The following is a 20,681-nucleotide window of genomic DNA, read 5'->3' as shown; positions in this document are numbered from 1 at the left end:
TCCCCCCTTGCTGTTCCTGTTCACAGTCCAGACTGATTCCATGTGGGGAGTTCTATGGAACAGGGAACCAGTGCCTGCTCCCCCCTGCTGCCCTGTCCCAAACCATCCACCACACTGACTGCTTTTCCAACAGTTTTACGTCTCCCCTCCTCCCACAAGGCAGAAAGCATTGCTCTCTTCTCCCAGCTAGCCGGGACACCCCCCGACCCCCGCTTAAAGTGCAGGGTGGTGATTGGGATAGTTTGCTCTTGCTTAATGCCTCTTTAAAAAACTTCCAGCTCTCCTGAACTCTTTCCCCCCCTCCCCCAGGCTTGCTTCCCATGGGATCTTACCTTCCAATTCTCTGAGTTTGCTGGAGTCTGCCTTTTAGAAGTATGTGGGGCAGTTAAAGTGCGACACATTACTGCACTTTACAAATCACACCCCTCTAGCATGTCTTGCCAGTGACATGTAGACAAGCCCATAGTCTATCATCTGTGCTGTGAGGAGAGAACCTGGAATTAAACTATTTACTAAGTTTATCAAGTTCCTGTACTTCAGTTTTAAGACTTAGCTTTTTTTAAAATAAAGGTTGTGAATGTGTTGGACTGTCAGCCCTGGATACAGAAAGGTCCTGTTTATTCATAGAACAGATACATCACAGTTTGCAGTATTGCAAACTTCACCCACACTGTAGTGCCAGTGTCACCTTAGAGGACCAGTGTTTATATTCATTCAGTCCTTGGTGTTTCTGTTGAGACTGCCAATAAAAGTGGAAAATAAATTTCTAGCGGTAGTGGCTTTGTGATGTATATGCTTGTCCATTAGAACGCGATCAGCAGTTTAGTTTGGTTTCAACTCTAAATTTATGCAGTCTCCCGAGCCATCTTTCTTTAAAATAAATACTTCAAACAAAACGCAACTTTTAAAATAAAGAAATAAAATTAATTGGAATGTTAAAAAAAAACAAACATTGAGGATACTTGAGTAACTTAAGGAATAAGTTACTAGGCTTCAAGGAAATATTTCTATTGTTGATGTATGTAATTATGCCTAAAGTCTTTAGTGGACTGTTTACTGTGCTTAATGGGGTATTTTTAGAGGAAATTAAAATTCTTTATAAGGAGTGTTTTGAATGCATCAAAAATATTCTTGACAGATGTCGTGGTGTTAGAGCGTAGGGTGCTTTGCATATTGTGACTTCTTTTGATATTACCAGTACGCACAGAGAAGTTAGTGCCTGAACCCCTGTAACAAAACTAGTCTTTCCAATGTAAACTTGTTTTATGATGATGATATCTGACCTAATATCCAGTGGATTTTTAAGATTTTGCAAGGAATTTCTGTAAGAGTGAGAAGTAGATTTGTTCAGAAGAGAAATGCAGTGTTGCTTTTAAGTGAAGTTTGGCTATCTAAAGTTGAAGTAACATGAGACTGCTACAAGTATTCATCCTTGAAATACAGCTTTCCCCATTCATATAATTTGCTTGCCTTTTGTTTTGAAAATCTACAAGTATAGCTGATGATTCCTATAACTGAAAACCCCCAGGATTCGCAAGGCTGATCTACAGTAGAGAATTTTAGGGTTGTTAACACAAGTATTCACCTGGGATATTTGTAAAATGCTTCATATCTGCACACACAAATTCCTGTGATGTTTCACAAATATTCTCAGTATTGTTACAACTGCTGTAGCTCTGAGCAAGTCTTAGAGCAGACAATTCTTGCTCCAGTTCAGTTTGTTAGGGTAGGAGGGAAAAATAGATGATACACCTGTACTGGTTCGGTTACTCCTCCTGTTGCATTCGCCCAATGCTCTTGCTTACCTTTCAGTAATGGTGCTGAATATGGTTTCTGCCACACCTCAACTCCTTTTCACCCCACCTGATGAAATTTAACTTTGTCTCTTTCTCAGTTGTGGATATATACAATGTTGCATCATAATTTTTATAAAGGGCTTTTGTCTCAATTTGTGAACTCTGTTTCTCCCACTCAACACAGAGGGGGAGAGACAGGGAAAGGGAAGAGTAAGTCTTGTACATACTTTACTAACATACCTCTTGCCAGTAGCTTTTCTGGTGTTATGAGTAACAGACTATGTCTACACTACAGACCTTACAGCAGCACAGCTGTACCGCTGCAGCTGCGCTGCTGTAAGGTCTCCTGTGTAGCCGTTCCATGCCATGGGAGAGAGCTCTCCCAACCAGAAATAATTAAACCACTCTCAACGAGCGGCAGTAGCTATGTCAGCGGGAGACACTCTCCACTGACATAGTGCTGTCCACACTGGTGCTTTTGTCCGTGAAACTTATGTTGGTCGGGGTTTTTGGTCCCCCCCCACCCCCACCCCTGACTGACCAAAAATTTTGCCAACAAAAGTGCTAGATTAGACAAAAAGAAAAGGAGTACTTGTGGCACCTTAGAGACTAACCAATTTATTTGAGCATGAGCTTTCGTGAGCAAAAAAAAAAAAAAAAAAAAAGTGAGCTGTAGCTCACGAAAGCTCATGCTCAGATAAATTGGTTAGTCTCTAAGGTGCCACAAGTACTCCTTTTCTTTTTACGAATACAGACTAACACGGCTGTTACTCTGAAACCTAGATTAGACAAAGTCTTAGGCAGGTTTCAAAGTCTTAGGCAGTAAGTTACATCTCATTAAATACATAGCATGTTCTGCCAAACTGTTGTTCTTAATATTAGCCTTTTTTCAAACACTTATAATGTTTTTTAACAATAAATGTTCTACTTTTACTTAACTTTTGTTTTACTTCTTTAAACCAGTGGGTCTTCACCTTCTAAAAAAAATAGAAAAACCACAATTAAGAAATGAGGGAACAGGGCCTGAAACTGAATGAAAAGTTACTTTTGTGGGGGGAGGGATAGCTCAGTGGTTTCAGCTTTGGCCTGCTAAACCCAGGTTTGTGAGTTCAATCCTTGAGGGGGCCATTTAGGGATATGGGGCAACAATTGGGGATTGGTCCTGCTTTGAGCAGGGGTTGGACTAGATGACCTCCTGCGGTCCCGGCCAACCCTGATATTCTATGATTCTATGATAACATAAACACAGCCATGATTGGAAAGATGTGTTTACCCACTAAATTAGTTTATCTTAACCAAGGATGATGAGTGTGGACACGTTAAACCATTTCAGAAGTAAACAGTTCAATAACCACTTAGCTGAACCATCTAAGCTTGAAACAGTGCAATCTTCTATCAGAATTTGAAAAGGTTTCATAATTGGTTGAATTATATATTTATTTTAAAGGTCGGAAGGGACCATTATGATGATCTAGTCTGTGCATAATATAGGCCATAAGATTTCCATTAATTACTTCCTGCTTAAAGTCCAGTATCTGAGGTTAAACTAGACCATATCTTCTAGAACAATGTCCAATCTTGCTTTAAAGATTTCCAGTTATGGAGAATCCATCGTAACCCTTAGTAATCACTCTCATTGGTAAAAATTTGCACCTTATTTTCATCTGACTTCAATTTCCAATCACTGGATATTGTTACACCTGCTAAATTGAAGAGTCTTCTATTATCTAATTTCCGTCCCCCATTTAGATACTTGTAGATGGTTATCAAGTCACCCCTTACCCTTCGCATTTGAAAAGATTTAGCTCCTTGAGTCTTTTACATTAATGCATGTTTTACAAAGACTTAATAATTCTTATGGCTTTTTTCTGAACCCTGTCCAACTTATCAACATTTTTCTCGAACTGTGGATACGAACTGGACTCGGTATTCCAGTAGCGGTCGCGTCAATGCCAAATGGTAATTTAACCCCCGCACTCGGATTTGATATTCCCCTGTTTACGCTGTGACAAAGTTCCTGCTCTACCTTGGTGGGTCTTGCGCTTATTGGCGGATTTGCTTGCCTTGGCACTTCACGGCAGCTCTCAGCTTGGCCGTTTTTCTGAATTTACAGTCCATGTCGACGACTCCTGTGTCTGACCAGGAGTTGGGGAGGATTTGGGGGGAACCCAGGCCCGCCCTCTACTCCGGGTTCCAGCCCAGGGCCCTGTGGAATGCAGCTGTCTAGAGTGCCTCCTGGAACAGCTGTGCGACAGCTACAACTCCCTGGGCTACTTCCCCATGGCCTCCTCCCAACACCTTCTTTATCCTCAGCATAGGACCTTCCTCCTGGTATCTGATAATGCTTGTACACCTCAGTCTTCCAACAGTCCGCATTCTCACTCTCAGCTCCTAGTGCCTCTTGCTCTCAGCTCCTCATACGCACACCACAAACTGAAGTGAGCTCCTTTTTAAAACCCAGGTACCCTGATTAGTCTGCCTTAATTGATTCTAGCAGCTTCTTGATTGGCTGCAGATGTTCTAATCAGCCTGTCTTAATTGTCTCCAGAAGGTTCCTGATTGTTCTGTTACCTTACCCAGGGAAAAGGGACCTACTTAGCCTGGGGCTAATATATCTGCCTTTTATTACTCTCCTATAGCCATCTGGCCTGACCCTGTCACAACACATACAAGGACTGCATTAGTCCTTTTTAGTTGAGCTCATGTTCAGCTAATTAGTCACAGTGACCTCAAGTCTTAATCAGTCACTGCTTCCCAGGATAGAGTCCCCCATCTTGTGAATGACCTACATGCTTTGTTCCTAGGTCTAAAGCACACAATTTGCTTGTGCCCAGATTACCAAATGATCCAGATTGCTCTGTATCAGTGACCTGACCTCTTCATTATTTACCGTTTCTCCAATCTTTCTGTTATCTGCAAAGTTATCAGTAATTATTCTGTTTTCTTCTAGGTCATTGATGAAAATGCCCAAGTAGAAGCAGAGAGAAGCTGACGTGATTCTTGTCAGTTTCACTGCTGTAGACATAAACAGCAGCAATCAAATTGAGCAGGTGTCATCAATTTCATTTTGCTGCTGCTTGGGAAATCCAGAGGTGAAAGTAAGCCGGTACGCCCCAGTACGGCGTACCGGCAAGAACCGGTGCACCGGCAAGAACCGGTGCACCGGCAAGAACCGGTGCACCGTACCGGGGTGGATCGGCTTCCCCAGGCGAAATTTAAAGGGCCTGTGGCTCCCAGCAGTGGCTGGAGCCCTCAGCCCTTTAAATTGCTGCCAGAGCCGAGGGGTAGCGGCGGTGGGGCTGGGGCGGCGATTTAAAGGGCCCGGGGCGGTAGCATCGGCCGAGCCCTGGGCCCTTTAAATTGTTCCCGGAGCCCCGCCACCGCTTCCCCAGGGCTCCGGCAGGCTCCGGGGACGATTTAAAGGGCCCAGGGCTCCGGCTGTTGCTACCACCCAGGGCCCTTTAAACCGCTGTCAGAGCCCCCTGCTGCCGCTGTTATCCTGGGGAGGGGGAAGGAGGCACTTGCTGGTACAGGGTGGGCCGGGGCTGCTCTGACCCTCCACCCCTTCTGCCCAAGGCCCCCCCCCTTTCTAGGGGCCAGAGCTGGCCCCTTTCTCATCATAGAATATCAGGGTTGGAAGGGACCTCAGGAGGTCATCTAGTCCAGCCACCTGCTCAAAGCAGGACCAAACCCCAATTTCCCCTCCAGATCCCTAAATTGCCCCCTCAAGGATTGAACTCACAACCCTGGGTTTAGCAGGCCAATGCTCAAACCACTGAGCTATCTCCCCCCCCACAACCCAGCCCCATACCAGTAAGTCCCTAGGCTTATTTTCACCCCTGGGGAAATCTGAGTAGCAGGGTAATATTTATACATGAAGGTTTTAAAACCTTTGTAAGAGTCTGACACCCTCATTGTAAAAGCATTTGCAAGAAGCTGAAACCTTGATGAGACCACACCCTGCTCACTAGGATGGGCTGTTACTGACCTGTATCAGAATTCCAAGCCTGAGAGAGAGAGGAGTGCAAATATGTGGTACTCCAAACAGTTGTGTAAAATGTCGCATTACTTAAATATACTATATTTACACCGAAGTGTACTTTTTTTTTTTTTTTTTTTTTTTTTTTTTTGGTGATACAGTAGTATCAAAGTCACTAGAGCTGTCTGTCAGTGGAGTCAGGAAGTCATTGCTTCACTGAGACTTTCAAATATGATCTGTAATCTTCACAACTGCAATTTATTCCCTTCCCCCCACCCCCACGATAGCTTAAATTCTGCAGAAATTAATTACATGCCCTTTCAATTTCCAAAGGAAAGCTTCCCATTCTCTGGTGCCAAGTAGACAAGTGAATTTTTCAAGCCAGGGTTTAGTCCTTGATGCTGTACAAAGTATTTGGCACTGAGAGATATTACTACTTTCAGCGACCCAAAGGATTTAGCAATGTATGCACATGCACACATGCTTTTTTCCTCACTGTGACAGGGTCTGATGAAGTTTATCAAGACATTCTGTGAACTAGTAGGTGTGGGTGTATTAATTCACAATATTATAAACTGCTGAGATTTATTGGGTACAGCATTCAACTCATGGTTAAAAATCTTCGAATTGGTTGCCTTGCTTTCTTAGGCAAGGCAGGGAACTCCAGAGCTCAATCCTGGAGGACGTGAAGATAAATTAATGTATAGTATTTGGCATTTCAGATATGGCAGGCTATATATATTTTCAAAGAGATGATAAAAATATCTGTTGTCAAAGATAAAGTGTATTTCTTGTAAATTTAACTATTGTGGGCAGTAAGTGTGTGTGCTTGTTTTATTGTACTCACTGTAGCATTGCTGGCCCAAATAAGAAATAACTGTACACATATCATTGAGCAGGGAGAAAGAGATCATTCCTCCAGTGAAAGAGTTACATCAAAGTAGGAACTGGATAGACCAGACCTGATGAAACAAACAAGGTCATCTGTCTGTATTTCAGTTTAGAATAGTGCTAAATTAACTAGGAGGATGATTAAATATTTGTAGATGAATGTTATAATTTTAACCAACTAAGATAATTGCTAGATTAAAATTTTTAGGCCAAAATAAAAGCAATGAATTAAACTAAACAACAAATGATGTAGAAGATTAAATATAATCTGAAAAGCTGTCACTAACTTTTAAAAAAATTATTATTATTTGACCCTAGAACACTGGGTCAGCAGGTGAACAAGAAATATGTGAAAATAGTTGTTCATATCTCATCACACGACTTTGCCACACTTTGTCATTCAAAGATTATATATCCTTTAACCTGGGATCTGGCATGTATGCTAGTGAACCTTAATTTATCTAGGCCTTTTCTAAATTTTCAGACTACCCACTTTACTTTATATTCAGTATAATTGCATCAGTGAGAATATAAATTTGCCTGGTGTGACAGAGATACTTTATTCTTTTTTTCTTCTCTAAAATTTTCTGAGATCAGACATAGAGGAACGTCCTGTTTGTTTTATTTATTTTTATATTATATTCTGTTGCTCCATTAATTTCTGTGTAAAATAAATTTTCCAATTTACATCACTATATGTACTGTAGGGAACTCTTGAGAATTGTCAGTCTTTAACTTATGTTAAGAGAGTTTAAAGTTAGACACAGAATCTGTTATAAAGTTAGGCAGATAAAGTCATAAAGTTAGTCACATAGTCTAAGCCCCTCTGAAAAATCAACATGGATTTAGACATGTATTTAGGCAGCCAAGTTTTTTTAAAAAGTTATATAGTGACTTTCTTCTGTATGTTTTCTCTATTACTTTTTTCTAGATTTGAGAGGGATCTGTGGAATATGCTTATCTTTCAGAGAGGGCAAAGCTACTTGCTTCACCTGTGTTTAAAGTTTCCTGAAGGTTTTAATCCACTTACCTGCCCTTGACCTTTGTGTCTTTTGCTGGGATAATCTGGGGCAGGTCAGAAATAAACTGAGTATACAAATTTTGATATATACACACCCTCACGCATGTGCAGGCAAGTTCAAAAACTTAGCTAATTGGTCTCAAAAGACTTGAGTATGGCTGTATGGAAAATACTACTTCCAGAGAACTCTAATTAGAATTTAATTCCTTTCAATTCTTTATCTCAATTTTGAGTGTCCCTAATTAATGTGATATAATATGTTGCTACTGGGGAAAACTGTAATGTCAAACGTCTTTGTGATGGGATTTATAAGTATATCCAAAATAATTTTAAAATCAGAAAAATTATGCAAGCAAAAGGTTCTTTCACTAGTTAACAGAATTAGTTGAGGAGCTAATGATTTTTGATGAAGCAAAAGCTGAGAAATAGCACTTTAGTCTTACAGCTTACATAAAGTAGAGTTTTTCCTTATATATTTTTATTGATTAATTAAAAAATGAAAAACACATAGGGCTAAAGGATAAGATAAGATGGTACTACTGTTTTCTTCTTTATGTGTAATCTTGTTGCATGTCTCTACATAAGCTGTTCTGGCCACTCATCATAGTAACCAGCTGGGCCATTTCACCTGCTGGAGCCATTAAAGAGGACTCTCTCCCCCTAGATTAATCCCCTCCGACATTAGTTTTTTGCACTGACAACTGGAGCAGGCATTCAGAATTTGCAGGTGGCCAGTGTGACACACATAATTGCCTACAATTGTAGGCAATGAATAAAAATGGTCTACATTACTTGTCAAAGGTTGTATATGCAATGCCAAGTGAGATCTATGGGAAGCCTTTTAGGGTTTAAAGAACAGTTAATAGCAAGGCACTGTGCTTTTTTAATCATAATGCATTTGTAATATAGCACTTTGATCTTCTCCTTGTAGGAAATGGTGTTACATTAGCCACTTTTAAACATTTATGAGTGAAATTCAGTTATAGGAGAGTAAAAGTGATTATTCTTAGTCAGAACACGTTAAATTTCATTAAAAGTTTTCTGCTTGTCCCTTCCTTGTTAAAATCTGTGGGGAGTCCTATTCCTGGAGGGTTTCAAATCAGGATCTAAGCATTTAGAAGAGTCTTTTCCTTGTTTTTCCCTAAGGCAACTGCAAAACTAGGAAAAGAGGGTATACTAAATAGTGGGGCTATTTATAGCTGTTTTATAAATCTGTTTAACCTACATATCAGTAAGAGTAAATATTCTGTGCACTGAAGAAAAATTTTGGCAACAGAATTGTGTATGTTAAATATCTAATTGTATATCACACCAGTTATAACTTTCAATAAATGCATTATTTAAAGCATGACCATAAATTATCTACAACAAAAAATAGATGACTCTAAAATGCACTACTCCTAGAAGAGCCAAGTTTGACCTTTCAGACCCAAGAGCCTTTTATTAACACCTGCCTGTAAGGAGAACCTTGCCACACGCAGCTTTCAGATTCAGAACCACAAAACTGATGAGGAAAGGCTTGAAGGGTTCAGTTTGTGTCACTTGCTGTTTGCCGTTTCCATTTCACAGATGATTAATCTTTCTGTGAAGAAAGGCCAGAGAAACAAAGCACATTGGGCTCTTCCTGTAGTTACTCCTTCTGAATGCACACTGGCTTGCTAACTAAAAGGCCTTTAGATTTCCTGCAGAGAGAGATGTTCTGAAAGTGAATGCAGCTGGTTGGAGGTCACCAGTGCAAGGCTCTTGCCATTGTGTAATGGAGGCTTTGGCAGGTTTCATTTTTTAGGGGAGGGAGAAGGTGTTGGCAAAAAAATTAATGCAGAATAAATAAGGTTTTGGATATTTGAATTAATTTCTTGAAGGGTGGATCATCAATAATAGGCTCAATTTCTTTTGCTAACAATTTAAAAAAATATATTCACTCCGTTTTTTCCTCCTCCACCCATTCCCCTTTCTAAATAGCATGTTTATATTGTATGTGGTCTCACCCACTGGATGCTGAAATGTTACATCTTACTGAGTTTGAAAAGCAATCTAAAATGCCCTTGGATTTTTACGTAGGGTTTATGATCTCTACTAATTTGGGGAGGGTTGTTACTAAAAATTCTGTGTACTGAACTTTCTAATTATAGATGTTGTGTTGTATTAACATTCAGCATTGCTTTTTAGTGACTTGTTTAAAATGGTAATATATTTTTAGCTTCTGAAATGAAATTTGAATTCATTTTTTGGTCTTTTTTAAGGGATGTTAACTAATTTTTAATTTGAGTATGTATTGTGTATTTTGATATGAATGTTTTGCATATGGAAAATAATTGTCTGGTATCCCGCTGAGTTTGTTCTTCATCTACTTTAATTACTTTGTTTCCTCTTAATCCTGCATAGGACATAATGTGTAAAATCAAAACCTGGGTAATAGATGAAAAGAAACCTGTGCGCTTCTATCATGATTGGAATGACAAAGAGGTAGGCTATTATCCCATGCATAGACTCTTAATATTTCTACCTATTATTGTTTTCACTTGGTAAAAATATTTAAATACAAAAGAATCCATGAGAGTTATAGGGTATTGAATTGAATGTTAAATTTATCAGTAGATTTTGTTTATCATAGTATACTATATATATTACTTGAAGCAGTTATTTTCCCTTTCAGAAATACAAATAATAAAAAAGAAACTGAGTTTGAAAATGTTGATTACAGTAACTGCATTCTGTTTTTAAGATTCTGCCTTTATATCCTCATTTTTAGATTGATGTGTTGAACAAATACTTGTTTTTGACTTCAAAACCAATGATTTACTTGATTAACCTCTCGGAAAAGGATTACCTTCGATGTAAAAACAAATGGTGAGTTTGCTTAGTTTTAATATATGAAATTCACACTTTCATAGTTCTCAATGGCACATACTTCACTATTTTTTAAAAGGACGTAAGGATTATTCTTATTATTTTACTTAATATAAATCAATATCTTTCATACTTATTATATCTCCCTAAAAGTTCTGCCTGAGTGCAGTGGTGATAAAAATGCACCAATTTACAAAACAGAAGGAAATCCTTTCCCCTCTTTCAGTTTTTACATAAACTTAATAACTGTGAAGAAAACTAATCCATTTCAGAAACGGACTCAATCTGGTTAGAAACCATTACTTTCCAATAAAACTGGCTTTTAAAATTATTAAACACTGATTATTCATATAATTGCTTTTCATTTGTTATGTGCTGAAAGAGTAAAACTATTTAATTTGTAATGCAACAGAATTTTTTTGTACTGTGGCATTAATTTATTATTGAACATTTCAACAGTACACTTCCATTTACGTTTGAGTGCCAACAGTGCTTGGCATTGTTAACAGTTGTGCATAATACACAAAGGAAGACGTTTTACAATTTCCTTGTAGTATTTAGGCCTACTCTCTCATACTTACAGAAGCAGTATTTTTATCTTCATACATGGTTTTTACTCAAACAAATATTCTTGTTAATGTCAAGATGACTTGGATGGATAATGGTTACAGAATAAGGCTCTCTGTCAGACATGCAATGAACTGGATGAAGATCCAGTTCCAACATGGTGAAAATACTTTGGGTTTCCATTGTTGAAAAGCATAGTGTGTTAGCTTGTCATAAAAAATAGCAGCTGAGACAGACAATTGGATTGGAGAGGAGAGACAGATTAAATATTACACTATAAAGAAGAATTAATGACAACATACTTATTCTAAAATTTACAACAAATTATATAGTTTAAAGATTTGTAAACACTTTAATTGTGAGATCTTTAAGGTTTTGGGATATAAATGTATGTTTGTGAATAGAGAGCTGCATTAAGTCATCCAAACAAATGAAAAGTATCTAAAGCAAAAATCTGAATTCTCCTAAAATGCACCTTCCATTTCTCCCTGTACTTCATTAAGTACTTAGATGCACATGGTTTCAATTTTCCATTAAAAATTCTCATTTCCATTAAAAATTCTCATTTCCATATGATATCAAAGAGCGAAAAGGCTTTAAACTGAAAAATAAACGTTCATAGACTGGAAGCCAAAACAATAATTAATGTCATATGGTTAACTCCAATAAATCATTAGAATAAATTTTCTGAAATTACTGCAACTAAAACTGTCTTGTTGATACTACTATAAGACATTTGTATTTATGATAGGGAACTAAATTTAACCTTTCTGAAAGTTTATATTTTTGAAAATACAGACTTAAAATTGAAACTTGGCAGAAACTGTGATAACTAGTCCTAAATTCCTCCATATTCGGTGAGGAATAGAATTTTTAAAAGTTTATCCCCTGACAGTGCAGTAAATCTTAACCGTCCTAATTTAAGTGCAAATGTTTGAGGTTTTCTGAGGCTCACTAGGACAGTACAAAGTTTATTTGAAACTGGATGAGTCAGTTTCCTTTTCCAAAAGGGATTTTCACACCTGTATTTGGATGATTACAGGTAGAGTTCAATGGCTCTAATTGTACAGTAAATACCATTTCCCAGACCCTAATGGTAAACAGACTACTTGTGAGATGCCAGTCTGTGATTTAGCTGTTGCCAGACATCCCCTGTTTTTTTGTGAGACCAGTTGGGGTAGAGATATGGTTATAGCCAATTGAAAGCAAACCTTTGTATAAATTACAATTTTTAATTTGTAAAAATCTAGACGTTTGAATTGGGAAGTCATATAATGCAATGATTTAACCGTTTTTATGCACAACTAATGATTTAGGTTTAAAAAAAAAATTCCAGCTCTCATGAATGTTAGTGTAATTGTAGCTGAAAGATCAAAGCCTGTGTAGCTGAGTGATGTTCCAGAAGAGAATTTACCACATAGCCATTTTCAGTACAGTTTCTGCCGCCTGCTGTTCCTATTTTCCCTCAAGCTAGCCATTGACTACCCCCTGTGCATCCCTGCTCGTAAAAAATGATTGAGGAAGTATTTGTCATGTATTTATGAGTGGGAAACATTGTGTGATAGGGAATGGCATCTACTGGAGCCAGAAAGATTGCCATTTTCCTTCATTGAAGCATTCTTAAAACTTTAAATCCACAGTTTGTGCAACATAGCTTTTATATTAAAGTACAGAATAATTTTTTACTGTGAAGGATGCTAACGGTAGGCTTTTGTCATTGCAGTGCAGACAGATGCAAATGATTAGTATATATTTACTGTGAGATGCTTTTTAATTTGTGATTTTTGTGTGTGTATGTGTTCATGTTCTTAATCTGAGCTACATTTGGATTAGTTGCTCAACTAGCGCAAAAAAAAGTTTTTGGAATATAATTTGTAATATTATTGTAAAAGAGTTAAAGTTAATGCAGAAAATCCGTAATATTTTCATAGTTTTTTCAACAATTAGAAAAGTATTTAAAGCATTAGCAAAGAGATGGGAGAGGATTTTGATTGTGGCTGCAAGAGGAAAACTAAAATTACCTTTGTTTTAGGGTCACCCTTTCAGAATTAAAGATCATTTTAATTGCTAATTTAAAACACATTTAAATGTAAGTGGTAATGGTATTTTTCAATCTTAGAGAAGAAGAAAACTGTGAAAGATAAGACTGTTGTCTGTGTGAGTACGTGTATTGACCTTTTGAAAAATGTAAAAACTGGAATGGCTCCAAGCAGCTACTCGCTGGTTTTAACAGTGTTGAATTAGTCATTCAGTTGATTTATGATTAAGACCTAGCCCTTGAAGAGAAGCTGCTATGACAGCTCTGTTAGTTGAACTTGTTTTATGATCAGATGACCGTAAGGATGAAGTTGTGTAGAGGAATCCACAGAAACCATTTTTATTACATATTGCTATTCTTTAAATGAATAAAGTAATCCAAAACCCCTTTTAATTCCTAATAATTTTATGGGGACCTATAAACTTAACACTTTCTAAACATCTTGTTTTACTCAGATCAAAGAACACTAAATACAGCATATTAATTTTCAGTTAAAACTGCCTAGAAGCAAACACTGAACATTAGAATTGTCAAACCATCACTTAATTAAGGGTGTAAATTTCGGTCTTGGCATATTTGGTGATTCAAGTGGGTCAGAACATAGTATCCATTTACGAGATATATTGAACATAGTAATATGAGAATGTACGTTGCTCCAATATATCTGTTGGTTTTGATATGTTAAAATGTTTTTTTCCCCCAACTTAACATTGATAAAGTTTATATATATCAAAATTGTAGAAATCGAACTTTGGACCCGAACTTCATTTTCTACCAAGTAAAATTTTCTTGTACTAATCCTTTAATGATGTTTTAAAGCATTTAATAGTGTAAATTGAGAGTATTTTCTTATGTTGATTTTCCTACTTCATGTAACACTACTTATTTGGGATAAATAGTTTGTAAGAATTCCTAAAAATTGATTTGTCAGTGCTAATCTTTTGTGATATAACTCAGATTTGAAAAACTTATAGTGTGTCCAAATATATATGCAATACTATAATTTCAGAACTATATTTCAAAAATTCACTGCTAAGAATTTCAGTGATCTATGAGCACGAGCTGTTGAACAGGCATTGAAAGTCAATGGGAATTAGGTGCCTGACTCACTTAGGCTCCTTTGAAATTCCCAGGCCATAAAAATAGAAAAGACTTGTCATAAGCGCTCTGTTACACTATACTAAATTTTCCTTCGTTGTTGTAATATTTCATACCATGCAAGTCAGCTTTCAAGCCCCTCACACACCATTCCTACCACCGTCAAAACTTTTTGTTGGATAATTGCAAGGAGTCTTGTCATTGTCTTATTTGATTAATCCTAGCTTGTGAGAAGTTAATTGGTGAAATAACCACACACACACTGCAAATAGTAATTTGCTATTTCACTAATTAACTACATATAATATAGTCTATACATAATTTTTATTATTGGGGGGGGGTGTGTACGCCCCCAATAATAAAAATTATGTATAGACTATATTATGTAAATTATATTCATATTAATAGATTTTTCAGGGCAGAAAGGGACCATTATGATGATCTAGTCTCACCTTCTGCATATCAGGCCATATAATTTCAATAGTTTCGTCTATTTCATTTTTCCATGTTGTCTCAAATGTTATGACTCAAAAATAGAAACAAATAATTACACAGTACCAGGGGAGAAATGTGAAGCAGAGAGTGGGTGATTCAGTGAATAGGGAATAGTCTTTAACCTAGAGATCAATGGTTCAAATTCAGTGTAGGTCAGTAGGAAAAGAAAGTTGTTACTATCTGATCATTGTTTAGGATTGGTGAATCTCAGTCTAGTCCCCATTTAAACCCTGTTCTAAAGTCAGAATTATTCATTTTTAATGGGCTTGTCTATACTGCTTATCGCTACAGTATATGAGTGCTTCACATATGTCTGTTAATTTATCTTCACAATGTCCCTATGCGGGGATTGGTAGACATACGAGGAGGGTAATATTACCCTCATTTTACAAATGGAGGACTGAGGCACAGAGAGATTGAGGTTGAAAGTATCTGGTAATTTTGAGTGCCCAATTTGAGACATCAAAGGCCTGATTTTGCAAAGTGCTTAGCTTTGCATATCACTTCATATGTTAAAAGCACAACTCCCATTGACTTCAGTTGCAGTTGTGAGTGTTCAGCACTTCTATAAATTAGACTCGAGAGGCTCAACTTGGGCACCCAGAAAATGAGGAGTCTGTAGTTAGGTCTGGTCTACACTACACAGTTGGGTCACTATAAGGCAGTTTATGTTGACCTAATTATGTCAGTGTCTGCACTCTACAGCTTTGCTCCTACTGATGTAAGTGCCCTACTACTTCGACGTAATAATTCCACCTTCATGAGAGGCATAGGGCTTTTGTCGGTGTAGTTAGGGCGACAGTGTCAAAGTAAAACTATTTCCCCATGCTTATTTCCCGCCCTCCCACTGTTACTCTCACCTTCTTGTCAACTGTTGGAAATAGGCCATCTTGATTATCATACAAAAGGTTTTTTTCTCCTGCTGATAATAGCTCACCTTAATTGATCACTCTCCTTATAGTGTGTATGGCAACACCCATTTTTTCATGTTCTCTGTGTATATATATCTTCCTACTGTATTTTCCACTGCATGCATCTGATGAAGTGGGTTTTAGCCCATGAAAGCTTATGCTCAAATAAATTTATTAGTCTCTAAGGTGCCATAGGTACTCCTCGTTCTTTTTAGCGTCTATGTAGACGCTGTATTACTTACATCGGTTGTTGGCTGTCTTCTCAGAAGCCGAGAAACTGACAAGAAAGCCAGGCAGCTAGAGCCCAGCTCTCCCCCCTCTCCACTCCAGCTTTCCTGGAGAGCTGGGTGGCTGGACCCTGCTCCCAGCTGGGAGCCAGGGCAAGAAGCCCAGGGGGCTGGACCCTACTCCCACCAGGGAACACTGGCTGTCTTGTCAGTTTCACAGCTGCAGCCATAAACAGGTGGGGAATGAGGAAGTGAGAAACCCCAGGTGGCTTCTCCCACTCCCAGCGGCAAACAGGGAGCTGTGGGGAGGGCACAGCCCGCTGGGAACCTGTGGGGCAGCAGGGCTCCCAGCGGGAGCTGCCAGCGGAGCTGAGAGACGGGGCTCTCAGCTCCCCACAGTGCCCTTCTTAGGTCGGGGGAAGCGCTGCTGGTGTGGACATGCACCACTGCAGTAATTACTTCGGTGGCCGTAAGTCAACCTAATATAGGTAGTCTTAAGTTTCTAGTGTAGACACACCCTTAGTGACCACCTTTGAACTAGGAACTCTGTGGCAGAGGCAGGGATAAAATCCAGTTTTCCAGGGCAGCATTCACCTGTCTTAACTATGGGACTGTCCTTCCTTAAATCCCATGTCTCATTTGCTACATATCTTCCAGCTGCTCCTGGAAATGAGGCAGGTGTCCCACACACAAAGTCTCCTGTATTACACAGCCCTGATTCATCCCCAGAGCAAGTCGATCCTGCGTACTGAACAAGGCAGTGGCCCCATGGAAAAAATAGTATTTGACCTTGTAATTAAAGGCTATCAAATGTATACACACAAGAAGGCCAAATTAAGCTTGTGTCTGTGCATTGTCCAGAAACATCCGGAAGGATGCCTCTTAGCACCATATTTTCTGGCTCTGGAATGGAGAAGCACAGGCTGGGGACTTCTCTTCTTGACCTTCCCATGACAGCAGGAGACATTCATAACCATAAAGGCAGATCTCCCTCTATGTCCACCTCTAAGAGGAAGGATCCTTCCCTGCTCCATCAGAGTTGAGCATGTTGTTCTGGCCATGTCTCAAGGACTCAGTCCCCTAAGCCTCACGGTTGACCAGAAGGTGCATAATACTAAGACTCCCTTGGTGCCAGCCTCCATGTTGTCAGTGGCACTGACTTTGCCACAGTAAACACCATAACCCAAAGCATTGGGAACCATTGGTTCTGGTTAAGGACAGTTGGTGGGAACCCCCATGCATTGTTGGTACTGCCTCAGTCCTGCAAGGAAACACTGATAATAAAGAACCTCCCCAGAGCTGCTTTGGTGGTACAGGTAGACACAATTCCATATCCCCCAAGAGGTTTAGAGATGTACGCTGTTCCAGAGGAGCTGAAAACTACGACTGATACCACCTCCACCTATTTTGGTGTCTGCCTGACACAATTTTTCCACAAGTGAAGGGTGACAGCAATGGCCAGCTAGGTGCTGGATATCCTCTATTCCAGCTATACTGTCACGTTAATCTCCTCATTCCTTTCAAAACCCCTTCCCTGTCCCTTTTCAGGAACTGCTTGCACAAGGAGATCCTCCTGAAAGAAAGAGAATATCTTCTTCTGGGTGCAGTAGAATAAGTACCACCACAATATTATGGGAAATAATTTTATTCAAAATATTTCCTGATTCCCAAGAAAGAGGAGGATGGAAACTCATTCTTGACCTCTGCCGGATCAATGTATTTATTCACAAATGGAAATTCCACTTGGTTACACTGGACAGAAACTGTGTGTGCACAGCTCTCAACATGAAAGATGCATAATTCCATGTGGATGTCCAGCCTTTTCACAGAAGGTTTCTCAAGTTCGTGGCAGGTCCCAACTACTAATAATACTGTTCAGCACTCAAAGTATTTACGAAAGCCTTCACAGTGAAGGCAGCAGAGGCCTCTCATAATGGCTGTCTTCTCATACCTAGTAGACTGGCTCCTGACAGGCAGGTTGCGACATTCCCCAGGGTACAAGCTGGACTGTTGGGACAGCTGTGTCCCCTCAGCTCTCCAAATGGGGTGCCTTTTACATTGCTTAGCTGTGAGAATAACCACTCCTGGTCTACTTGGACGCAGCCTCTAGCATGCAAAATGACTCCCAGCTGAATCATATGAGTGCTTCTAGCCAGCCACTCCTGAATTATATTGCAGAGTGACACCGGCAAATTTCCAGTCCCAGATTTGTCCCCAAAAATGTGCGTCTTGTATTGCCTAGCTCTTTCCTTCTGTGCAGTACAAGTTCATAGAAGGTAGGCATTTCATTAATAGAAAATGATATGCATAAACCATGTTACCTCAAATAGAGGTACCAGATACTTCAATCCAAACACACTGTGTGAGAGAAAACAATAACACAAGTTTATTAACTACAGAAAGATAGATTTTAAGTGATTACAAATAATGGGGCATAAAAGTCAGAATTGGTTACAAAGAAATAAAAAGTGAAACACTAATACCTAAATGAATTCAAAGCAAAGGTTTTTTTCACCACATGCTTTTACTGGCTGAACTCTTTCAGTCAGGATCACTCTCCCAGTTCACTGATGCTTCCTTTGTCTCTCAAAGTTGTTGATGCCATGACTAGAGATGAGGGGATTTGTGTCCTCTGTTCTTCCTTCTTATAGCATTTCTCTTCTTTGAGAAGCATCTCCAGCTGGGGTTCAGGCAACAGCAAGTCTGTCTGCCGAGATGTACATTTCTTGCTCACACGCTTCTTCCTGCCAAAGAATGGCTGCTCAACCTGGTAATAGTCCACTTGATTATGTTGATACCTCACAAGGCATACTTTGTACAGAATTTGTGATAGTCTTGTAAAAGTGGTGAACATAAGGTTACAGGCTGTCACACAGGTGCTGACTAGAAGTTCTGACATCAACATCATTGCTGCTCCATCTCCTAACATCCGTGGGAACATGTGTGCAAACAGAACCATCTAACCCAAATCCGATGTAAACTATAGAATTCATAGGCGTGACTCTAGACTCAGTCAGGGCAAGAGCTTACCTCACTGTGGACAGTTTCCAGTTCACGAGCAACCTAATCAATCAGGTAATACTGTCCTCAGAGATCAATACAGGTATACCTCATATTCTCGGGACACATGGTGTTGTCCTTATGTGACATTTGCTAGGCTCCACCTCCATTGCCTGCAGGGTTGGCTTTGAACAGTGTATATGCTTTGCTAACACAACATGAACATTATGGTGGCTGTCTCCCCTCCCTTCAAGGTTAAGGCCTCACTGATGTGGTGAAAAGACTCCGAGAATGTACATGTGGGAGTTCCCTTCCTCCCTCCCACACCTGAGAAAACCCTAGTTAGAGATGCCTTGCTTCTCGGCTGGGAAGCCCACATGGATGAACCCACAGTGCAAGGCATCTGGATGCCTCAACAGACTAGAATGCATATAAATCTCCTAAAGAGAGCAGCCTGGGAAGACATAAGGTGTTCTTCCCACTCATATGATCCCAACATATCCTCCTAATTTGAGAGAACATTATGACTGTTCTATATCAGGAACAGATAGGAGTGAAATCTATCCCCCTTTTGTTGAAGTAGTCAACTTATGGAATTGATGCATCCAACATTGTTACCCTGTCAGCAGTATACCTTCCAGGTGTTCACAATTCACTGGGGGATGACCTCACAGGCATTTCACCACTGACCATGAGTGGGAACTACACAATACCATACTAACCAGAGCTTCGCTCAGTGGGGAACCCCTACATGGGACCTTTTTGCATCCCACAAGAACAGGAAATGCAACACATTCTGCTCCACTGGTGCTCAGGGACACAGATCCAAAGGCAATGTCCTCTTGCTTTTGTGGACAGGTCACTCAAGAAATGCCTTTCTTCCCATCCCACTGTTACCTCAAGCCCTCTGAAAGATCTGACAGGGCAGAGCACTAGTCATTCTCATCACCCCCAGAGACCCAGGTAGTTCTGGTTTCCTGTTCTTCTAAAAATGTCAGCCTGTCCACCCATCACCATCCAAACCTTCCTGGAACTCTTGATCCAAGACAATGTCAACATCCTAATCCAGAATTTCTTCATTTTATGGTATGGTATTTGGATGGGCATCAGACCTAGAACCATCATGGTCGGAAGCAGTTGAAGAAATTTTTAATAGCGGAAAGGATTCCACTGGAAAGTATTATTTATCCAAGTAGAAACGATTGTCTGGGCCCAGCAACACCATCTCTCCCAAGACGTAGCTAACATTCACTCTGTTCTGGATTATTGCTCAATCTTAAGGCTGCGGGTCTCTGTTAGTTCCCTGTATGTTTACCTGGTGGTGATCAGTGCATGCCACCCACTCACTGATGATCACTGTGTCTTCACTCACCCAGTGATGGCCTGGTTTCTGAAGAGTTTGATTAGAACCGTCTCACCAGTAACAAAACCAGCTCCACAATGGGATCTTAACTTACTACTCTTTGATGTTAACTAGACTACCATTCAAATTGATGGATACATGCTCAGTGTCTCATTTGTCACTTATGTGATCTTCCTGGTAGCCATCACTTCACCGAGAGGGTTGGCGAACTTGGAGCTTCTGTGGCCCATTCACCATATACAGTATTCCACAAGGACAGAGTCTTGCTAAGACTTTACTCTGAATTCACCGTAAAGGTGATTTGGGATTTTCACATAAACCAGACAGTACATTTACTGTCTTTCCCAAAGCTCCATGTCAATAGTGAAAGAGACTTCATTACCTCGACATGAGATGGACTTTAGGCTTTTACTTGGAAAGAACAATATCTATTAAAAAGTCACCT

The 20,681-nt window shown here is 39.5% G+C and overlaps 1 protein-coding gene across 6 annotated transcripts in view; it reads left to right on the top strand.

Annotated features, from left to right (window-relative positions):
• OLA1 (Obg like ATPase 1) overlaps window positions 1-20,681 on the top strand; it is a 209,474-nt gene that overhangs the window by 118,497 nt on the left and 70,296 nt on the right. For all 6 annotated transcript variants that reach the window (XM_037911886.2, XM_043525485.1, XM_037911884.2 and 3 more), the window contains 2 exons: window positions 10,073-10,153; window positions 10,440-10,537. In XM_037911886.2, coding sequence (XP_037767814.1) covers window positions 10,073-10,153; window positions 10,440-10,537 — 179 coding nt within the window. The remainder of the gene's footprint in view (window positions 1-10,072; window positions 10,154-10,439; window positions 10,538-20,681) is intronic.

This window comes from Chelonia mydas, chromosome 11, assembly GCF_015237465.2.
Source record: "Chelonia mydas isolate rCheMyd1 chromosome 11, rCheMyd1.pri.v2, whole genome shotgun sequence".
Taxonomy (NCBI): domain Eukaryota; kingdom Metazoa; phylum Chordata; order Testudines; family Cheloniidae; genus Chelonia; species Chelonia mydas.
Note: the sequence above shows the minus strand (reverse complement) of the source record. Positions and strands in the feature narration are given on the sequence as shown.